The sequence below is a fragment of the Rutidosis leptorrhynchoides genome, chromosome 3, assembly GCF_046630445.1.
Source record: "Rutidosis leptorrhynchoides isolate AG116_Rl617_1_P2 chromosome 3, CSIRO_AGI_Rlap_v1, whole genome shotgun sequence".
Taxonomy (NCBI): Eukaryota; Viridiplantae; Streptophyta; class Magnoliopsida; order Asterales; family Asteraceae; genus Rutidosis; species Rutidosis leptorrhynchoides.
The window spans coordinates 585,403,355-585,412,758 of record NC_092335.1 but is presented as its reverse complement, the minus strand read 5'-3'; the positions used below and the strand labels follow the sequence as shown (position 1 = coordinate 585,412,758).

Here is a 9,404-nt window from a genome sequence, read left to right as displayed (position 1 = left end):
AAATACAAACGATACAGAAATACAAACGATACAAATACAAACGAGACACAAATACAAACGATACAAATACAAACGATACAGAAATACAAACGATACAAATCCACCCAAGTTAACTAACTAACTTAACGGAAAGTTAAAAAAGTGTTTTCGTCTTCCAAAATCAAATAAAGAGAAATGCGATCAGAACGCCAACTTAGGGTTTCTTTTATACCGTTCCACTGATCGTCTGTACGAAGATATGTGGCGGACAATTCCGGAACACAGTCATCTTCATAAAACAAGACGTCCGTGTGTTCGAACAGAACTTTTTCTTTCAAAAAGGTTAAAAGCTCATCTAAACCAACGTCGAGAACGTCAATGTTTTTGAACGTAGCTTTTGAACCACGCGTATAATCGTAAACTTTCATTTCATTACGGAATTCACTTCCGTAATACACTTCGATTGAGACAATCATCGGCGAAAGGGTCACCATTTTGAGTTTGGAAGTGTGATAGTGCAGTTTAAGTATTGGATGTGTGTTAGATACGTGTTCAATATGTGTTGAGGACGAAGTATAAGTAGGCAAAATCGACCGTCGTCCCCAAAGGGTTTTCCAGACGACAAGTCGTCCCCAAAGGCTTTCCAAACGACAAAACGTCCGGGGAAAAAGCCCGCGAAAACTTTCTTCTTTTTGGAGCCAATTTTTTACGGTACAATAATTGGAGCTTATCTTTCCGGACGACATTCGGTCGTCCGGGAAAAGTTGGTCAAACATTCAGGAAAAAGCGAGCAGAAAAAGCAGAAATTTTTGTCGGTATGTGGCTTTTTGCGGACGACTTAAGTCGTCCGGGAAACCCCTGTCCGGAAAAATCGATTTTCTTGTAGTGATTATTACTACCTATTTTGTTCATGTTTGTATTGAACAACTACCTATTTTGTTCATGTTTGTATTGGTTCATTGGTTGAGTTGATAGATCGGGAAAATACATAAAAAGAATAAGTGTATTTAAATTTTGAATATATTTTGTAACAAAGTAAACGTTGAACTAACTTTTAATTTTAACCATCACTACTAAAAAAAGAACGGCTTTAAAAGTAGTTCCTATGCATAGATAGATGAATGGATGATAGATGAAAATGGTTATAGTAAAGTGGAAAATATATAGGTAATTAAATACGAGTAGTTAAGTTACTGGTCTATAGATCCTTCAAGGGGTGTCTTGTAGGCTTGTAGCCCGTTCAACACACGCACACACGTACGCGTACCAACACAACCCATTAACCAGTTTATTTAGTATTCGCAAGTTAAACCTACGGGTGATGATATACACACAACCAATTTTTACAAATACACAACCAAACATGCTTTACAGTGTTGTACTTTGATATCACTGCCCATAACGTAAAGACCTTGTTTATTATTTATTAAATTATCATACTCCAAGATAAATATAATTACGGATGATCTCATTAACTCATAATCACCAAACCCACTAAACTGTCCTATATCAAAACTGTCAGCTTTCTATATGTAAATCGAGCTGTTTATTTTTTAGTTGTTTATGGTCACTTGCAAGTCGCAACATACTTATCTTTAAAAAAAACATGGTGGGGCACACAAATGTACATTTTTTGTTTTTTTTTTTTGTTTTTTTTTTTTTTTTTACGAGGAACCCCACTATGGGCCAGAGCACATTGGCCCCCCCACCGCAGGTAAACCCCGGGTAAACGGCAAGCCAGCCCTCCACCGCTACCAGGTAAGGCATTCTCCAGTTTGGTCATTAAATGCGGGCACCCCTTAGGATTGAACCCGAGACCTCCCCTTCACTGAAAGTAATTTCTATAAGAATCGCAAATATGTTCATAAGTCTTTGTCATTTACTCCGTACTATATTAAAATACTTGCAAATCTGTGTACCATTTGATGGCTTAGTTTTTGGCCATCCACTTTTTATGTACATGAAGACAATATTGGGTGGTTTGCTTTAATTTGGCTGTGCTAGCTCTGGTTTTATTGAAATTTTATATGATGATTAACAAGTATTTGGGTCACGCGCTTCGTCGCTTTTGAGAAGTTTTTTGTTGTACATAACTATATGTTTTCGTTCATAACAACTTAACGCTAATAAACTAAACGAATCCAAGAAACAAAAGTGAAACATGCCTATGTATTGTTTAAGCAGCACGCGCACTAACCACCAAGCAACCTTGTATTTCTTGTACACGTAACAAATCAGTTATTATGTAACCTTTAAAAATTATCGATTTTTTAGCATATGCCGTGCTATTGAATACCCCTCAATTTGGATTTAATTACGACTTTAGGAAAATTAAACAGTGCTAATTAGATTTTCTCTAAATGAATATATTTATAGGAAAATTAAACAGTGCTAATTAGATTTTCTCTAAATGAATATATTTATAATACACGTAACAAATCAGTTACGGAGTATTATTTAACCTTTAAAAATTATCGATTTTTTAGCATATGTCGTGCTGTTGAATACCCCTCAATTTGGATTTAATTACGACTTTAGGAAAATTAAACAGTGCTAATTAGATTTTCTCTAAATGAATATATTTATAATTATAATTATAATTAGCTAGCATCAGACTGACATAAATTTAGTATGCATACACAAGTGAAAAGGGGTAGCATGTACCCAAACATCTGCCAATGGTAATTCTCAATTTATAGTTGACAAATTAATTGAGTGTCCAAACAAATTGAAACAACTGACATGCAAGTTGAATAGCTATATTTCAACTACTAAAAACTGAAGAAAAAATATATCCTGGAAAAAAACTTCCTTAATGAAAAATGATATGTAAAAAAGAAAAGGGCAACATTAAAAGAGTACTGAATATAGCACTCAACTTTTATTATTATCCTTTTTTGTCCTCATGATTAGAAACATTTCCTGTGCACAATCGAAGGGCCCGATTCATCGTATTCAGCCTTTGCAATCCACATCTGCCATGGCAAAATTGAAAAACATTATAGCAGTGTCTAAAATCAAGTAAGAATACAACGGTGGCAACTTTAACCCATATACGGGTCAATTTGAGTTATGTTTTATCTTTAACATGTCAAAGGGTAACAAAAAGGTTAAGTAAACTAAAAGTGCTGATGTGTCGGATCAAAAGTAGCCCATAGTCATCTTTATAGCATAGACCTTCTAAATCATTTTACTCAAGAAATTGAATTGATGTAATTTCTAAAATCATTGGTAAGCAATTTCAAAACCTTTGATAAAATGTTCTGCCTTAACCCAAAACACATACTTTGATAGTAGTTTAAAAGGAAAAGGGTCGAATGGGTCGAACGGGTCAAAAGACACCCAAAAGCGTGTCTTGTATGAAATATGCCGTAATTTAATTTAATCAAAAATTACATCATTGTTAAAGTAATATACATTTTTACATATTTTGCATACATACTACTAGCAACATGTGTATTTCAATCATTTGAGACCGAAAAGAAAACATAATTTTTTTTTTTAATTTAACTGTAAAATGTGAGTGAAGAATAAACCTGTTGGAAGGTGCTAAGAGATGCCAAAATTGACCCTCCAATCCAGACACTGTACTTCCTTTCAGGTGGGGCCACCACTTTAATCTTCATACTACTTGGGGCTAAAGCCGTAATTTCCTTACTCATTCGATCCGCAATACCAGGAAACATAGTGGTCCCACCACTAAGTACAATGTTCCCATACAAATCCTTCCTAATATCCACATCACATTTCATAATAGAATTATATGTCGTTTCATGAATCCCAGCAGATTCCATACCAATCATCGACGGCTGAAAAAGTACTTCCGGGCACCTAAACCGCTCAGCACCGATCGTAATTACCTGCCCGTCGGGCAACTCGAAGCTTTTTTCGACTGCAGAGCTAGTTTTAGATGTTTCTAGCTCTTGTTCGAAATCGAGTGCGATATAGGCGAGTTTTTCTTTCATGTCTCTTACGATTTCCCGTTCGGCGGTTGTGGTGAATGAGTAGCCTCGTTCGGTTAGGATTTTCATTAGTGCATCGGTTAGGTCACGGCCCGCGAGGTCGAGACGTAATATGGCGTGTGGAAGTGCGTACCCTTCATATATGGGAACTGTATGGCTTACACCGTCTCCAGAATCAAGAACAATACCTGCACAAGAAACCATTTGGATAATAACCGTTTCATAATTCGGGTCAAGTACAATATGTGGATTTGAGTTCTGGTGTATGATAAAAGATCAAATTGGTGCATTCAAAATGAAAGCTAAAAGGTAAATGGGTGAAACACAGGGTGTTGTTAGTAATTATAGCCTGCTAACAATAATTATGTTAAAAGAATATTATACTTAATCATTTCTTTTGTAATTATAATTATAATAATAATTAACATGTTAAGACATTATCACAGGATTTTCTGTTTCATATTAATGAATGCTCAGATAAGATGTGAGCAATGGGTAGAAATAAGTTTGAATTGGGTTGTATTTTGTCTTAAATAAGTAGGTCAAATGGGTCGCTAGCTAAAAGGTGAACAAATGGGTCCAAATGGGTCATCCTCCAAAATCTATTGTCAATTTAATGCACACAACCTCTTATTCAGAAATTTAGATTTTTATCGTGTACAGTAATTAATTATTTTTGTAATCTTGATTAATATAAAAATCTAATAACTGGGCGACGGAATTTGCAGGTTAGCCAAACCGTTTGACCCTTTACCCAAGCTGCCCAACCCGTTTATTTAACCACCTCTGCGACTTAGAAATAAACATATAACAAAGATTAAGAGCTAACCAGTAGTACGACCACTAGCATACAGAGACAGAACAGCTTGTATTGCAACATACATAGCAGGAGCATTAAACGTTTCAAACATAATCTGAGTCATTTTTTCACGATTAGCTTTTGGATTAAGTGGTGCTTCAGTAAGAAGAACAGGATGTTCCTCGGGGGCCACACGAAGTTCATTGTAGAACGTGTGATGCCAAATCTTTTCCATATCATCCCAGTTATTAACAATACCGTGCTCGATTGGGTATTTTAGGGTTAAAATACCACGTTTCGATTGAGCCTCGTCACCAACATATGCATCCTTTTGACCCATTCCAACCATTACTCCAGTGTGTCGAGGACGGCCCACAATACTCGGGAAAACGGCTCTTGGTGCATCGTCTCCAGCAAATCCAGCCTTAATAAGAGTAAACACAGAGTTAGCAAATGCAACTTTACTTAAATAACTATTAACTACAAGTAAACAATAAACTAATACCTTAACCATCCCAGTTCCATTGTCGCAAACAAGCGGTTGAATGTCTTCGTCTGCCATCTTAGCTCAATGACTGAAAAAAAAAAAAAAACACTGTATAATTAATCAAGAATAGGCATATATAAGTAGTTCAGAGTGATCTTAAATGTGGAAAATAAAGATTATATAACACCATTACATCAAGATCATAAGAAAAATACAGAATACTCAAGAATCAAAAAAGCAATCAAGTCAGCTGCACAAAGAAGATATAGCCACTCAGTCTTGTATGGTAGTAACATTTATGTGCTTTGTTTTCTGTGTACATTTTCTGAGATGCAAAAAGAATTGCATTTCAACCAGAAACAGTGTCAATGATTGGCCGGAGTATTTCTCTTTTCAGAATAATTACATAAGGTAACCTAAAAGTAAAATGATTATTTTTTTGAACGGCGATTTTTTTGGCATCAGTAGATCATTTATTTCAACGACCCTCATCATTTGCATGTAACACACACGTTTGGGCGGAAACCCGAACCTGATCGACGGTACCCGGGGAACACATCCATTCGGGCAGTGGTCCGGGTAGAGATCCGTGAACGAATCCGGTAAAACCTCTCTATAGGGTCAATATATACCGTCATTATTGGTGTTCAATTGGTTTAAAGAAAATCATGTCATCCCTAAGGATCGAACTCATGACCTCTCCCTATCTCATGACACGAAGTACATGGGAAAAACCGTTGGGCTATGCCTGCAAAATGGTTTTCAAAAAATTGAAAATAATGATCACTGATCATAATCTACCACGCTTTTACATTTTTCTTATAAGAGTAATTATACAAATCAGCTAAACATAAACAGTTGCCAAACAAGGTGTGTGTAACCATTTGTTGATTAGGTCTGGATCCAACGCACAAGGCTAATTACTAGTTTACTACTAATACACAGCCGTACTTTACGTCTCTCTCTCTCTATATATATATATATATGTATATATATACATACATACATACATACATACATACATACATACATACATTCATAAATATGTAGGTACATAAGTAGTAACAATTTAGATCTCCGTACATGAAATGAAAACAGCGAAAAATGAACTGGATCTCAAATCAATTTGACAATATGATAAGATCGTAATGTCAAATTACACAAAAAATTAAACAGATCAAATTGTTAATTAACGTCAAATCATATTACAGAAATGAGAAATAAACGCCATGCATAAAATTAGTTGAAACTAAATGTTGATAGAAACTGAAAGTGAGAGCAAAATGGATGGAGATATACCTGATGAAGAATTATAATTGTAATAATTAGATTGAATTAGGGAGAGAAATGAAGAAATAATTGAAAGAATTCTGTAAAGAAAGAATGTTGTTGTAGTTGAATTTGGCGTTAGGTGATATTGTTATTATTATTGTGTGGTAAAACGGGGGGAAAAACAGAGTCCAGTATAACGTAACTTGAAATTCGGGTGATCGCTACACCGTCCGTTTCCTTTTTCATCCTATTTTTTGGGGAAGTTATCCCACATCGGTCACGGACAAAAATAAATGTAGCTCAGGTAAGCGGTTTTACAAAGCGAGTTCGAGTCAAGCCCCCCATGTGTGTGCCGTTGTCGCCAGTGACGGATCCAGGAATCTGTAACACTGGGGGCGGAAATTTTGCAACAGTAATTATAATAAACCAACTTCACTATTAAAATCTGAAAAAAAGCTTAAATGCATAAGCAAAAGTAAAAAAAAATAAAAAAATACAATGTAATAACATTGACAAAATAGCTTAGAAATAGCCCCAATGATCCAAAAAGTGACAAAATCCTTCCAAAAAACTACACAAAATCTGCTTAAAAACTATCCAAAGCTACATTTTTTTATGGAAACACATTTTTTGAAAATGTTGAGACAAAGAATCATTGGGAAATACGATTTAAGAGAACATAAATATGTATTGAAGAAGATGGTTCCTTTGTTTTAAGTAAGTTTTCCATAGCTATCAAATTAACACCGTTTGATCAGTAAATAAAATGAAACAACTAAAATCAAGTTAAAGAACACATTCATTAATTGAATAACGAAACATCAGATATCATCAAAGTTTAGTAGTAACCAAATTTATAACAAGTGGCATAGAAAGTTTTAGCCCATAATTTAGATCATTATTGAATAATTTAGGCATTTAGCAGATTAGCAGCTAACCAAGTAGCATACAACATGGAGTATATAACTCGTGGACCAAAGTGGAACTAAAAAAGTGATTATCTATTTACCAATTACCTAATTTTAACATTATATTTCAGAATTATAAGAAAAATTGCAAACCCTAAATTAATCAATCAAAAATATTACCTTGTTTAATACCAAAGGAAGTAGTTGAGGTGAGACTTGAGAAACATATGTAGTATAAATAAACTGTGATCTTGAGATAGTAAGAATCAACATTTACATCTTCCTTGATTTGATAAAAAAAATGAATTTCATGTTAGACCATAGATAATGATAATTGTGACGTAGAGTGAATGAGGTGCACTTTTTGGGGCAAGTCAGTGACTGGACAATGGCAGGGAAATGAGGGGAGTTGTTATGGGGGCTTTTGTCAAAAGATGACAATGATGTGGCATTTTATTTTTGATTTTTTGTTTGGTTATTTTAATTATTTATTATTTATTAAATAAGATAAAATGTAACAACACTACATATATAAAAAAAAGTTACATTAATAAAAAATAAAAGTTACATTAAAAAAACTTTACATTAAAAAAAAATGTTACATAAAAAAAACGTTTCATGAATTAAAAAAAAATAAAAGACTAGTTTGTAGAACGAATGTTTGGTGGGAGGTTCCAAATATGAGTCGTTAAAACTTCACTTAGTTGATCGTGTATGTTTCGATCACGAATTTCCTTTTCTCGTGACCTTCGATCTTTGACTCTTCTCCTAATATTACGACGGGACCTGTTTTCGGGTTTATCTAACCATTTTTGTTCCCAAGTACTCAAGACAAAACCATTATCTTCTTGTATCATGTTGTACATAACAATGCAACTGTACATTATTCTTCTCATCTTGTTAACGCTCATAACTCGTGCCGGAGTTTTAAAAATTGCAAACCTACCTTGTAAAACACCAAATGTGCGCTCTACGTCCTTTCGAGCACTCACTTGAAATCTAGTAAATTTGACTCGTGGCTCATCAATAGGCGTCGAATATCCCTTTATTAAGGTTGTCCAATCAGGATATATCCAGTCCGCCAAGTAGTAACCAAAGGGATAGACGTGTATGTTTACTTCAAATGGAGACGGTGCAACCCTATCCTTTTTGAGTGAATCAAACAAAGGAGAATGATTCAACAAAATTATGTCGTTGTTTGAACCATCCATCCCAAAAAACGAATGCCATATCCACATATTGTATGAAGCAACCGCTTCAAGCATGATCGTAGAGTGACCATGATCACCTCAAGTATATTGACCTTTCCATGCAACGGGACAATTTTTCCAAGCCCAATGCATACAGTCAATACTACCCAACATTCCTTTAAAACCATGTTTCTCCTCGTGCGCCGAATACAACAGAGCAATGTCAGTTGCCGTCGGCTTCCGCAAATATTCTCGACTATATAAATCAATTATACACTTGCAAAAATTATTTAAGCAAACATATCCCCTTTTCTCCGCCATTTTTATATATTCATCAAAAATATCAGCGGATGTTCCATACGCCAATTGGCGTAACGCACAAGTTATTTTTTGAAACGTAGTAAAAACAAGACGTCCGAGTGCATCCGGTCGTTGTTGGAAAATTACAAAGTGTTTAGGAGCATTATTAGTATAAGAGTGATTGAGAATACCGTCTTTGATACGGAGAAATAAATGAATTCGCATCCGAAATCGTCTCTTGAAAATGCCGTGTGGATACGTTGGAGTTTGCGAAAAATAGTCGTTCCACAAATTAATACCCGCTTGTTCACGATCTCTATTAATAAAACGTCGTGGGTTTCGTTGCACTCGAGTTCTTCTAGGTGGGTTTTCTTCCAATTCGTCGGACGAGGTGCTATCGAATAGCAAATCGAGACTAGCGGCTAAAAAACTCCATTTTTTGTTGATAAAAACTAAAATGTATATGTTTATATAAACTGAATTAATAAGTAGAAAGTATGAGAAATG

At 34.9% G+C, this 9,404-nt stretch overlaps 2 protein-coding genes across 2 annotated transcripts; both read right to left on the bottom strand.

Annotated features, from left to right (window-relative positions):
- Positions 1-2,702: 2,702 nt before the first annotated feature.
- Positions 2,703-5,302, bottom strand: LOC139898726 (actin-like). Its single transcript, XM_071881495.1, has 4 exons — positions 5,246-5,302; positions 4,771-5,164; positions 3,516-4,129; positions 2,703-2,954 (listed from the first exon to the last, which is right to left on the bottom strand). The coding sequence occupies exons 1-4, from the start codon at positions 5,300-5,302 to the stop codon at positions 2,889-2,891; spliced, it is 1,131 nt and encodes a 376-aa protein (XP_071737596.1). The 3' UTR covers positions 2,703-2,888.
- Positions 5,303-8,048: 2,746 nt separating this feature from the next.
- On the bottom strand, positions 8,049-8,672 carry LOC139902159 (uncharacterized). Its single transcript, XM_071884811.1, has one exon. The coding sequence runs from the start codon at positions 8,670-8,672 to the stop codon at positions 8,049-8,051; it is 624 nt and encodes a 207-aa protein (XP_071740912.1).
- Between the last annotated feature and the right edge of the window lie 732 nt (positions 8,673-9,404).

What these genes read in the sequence shown, in the direction of transcription:
- LOC139898726 (XM_071881495.1), bottom strand. Translation starts at nt 5,302, where the DNA reads ATGGCAGACGAAGACATTCAACCGCTTGTTTGCGACAATGGAACTGGG. An exon ending in TGCTAGTGGTCGTACTACTG is followed by an intron (nt 4,130 to 4,770) that starts GTTAGCTCTTAA and finishes TTTCTTGTGCAG; the next exon opens with GTATTGTTCTTGATTCTGGA. An exon ending in CTCTTAGCACCTTCCAACAG is followed by an intron (nt 2,955 to 3,515) that starts GTTTATTCTTCA and finishes TTGCCATGGCAG; the next exon opens with ATGTGGATTGCAAAGGCTGA.
- LOC139902159 (XM_071884811.1), bottom strand. Translation starts at nt 8,672, where the DNA reads ATGCTTGAAGCGGTTGCTTCATACAATATGTGGATATGGCATTCGTTT.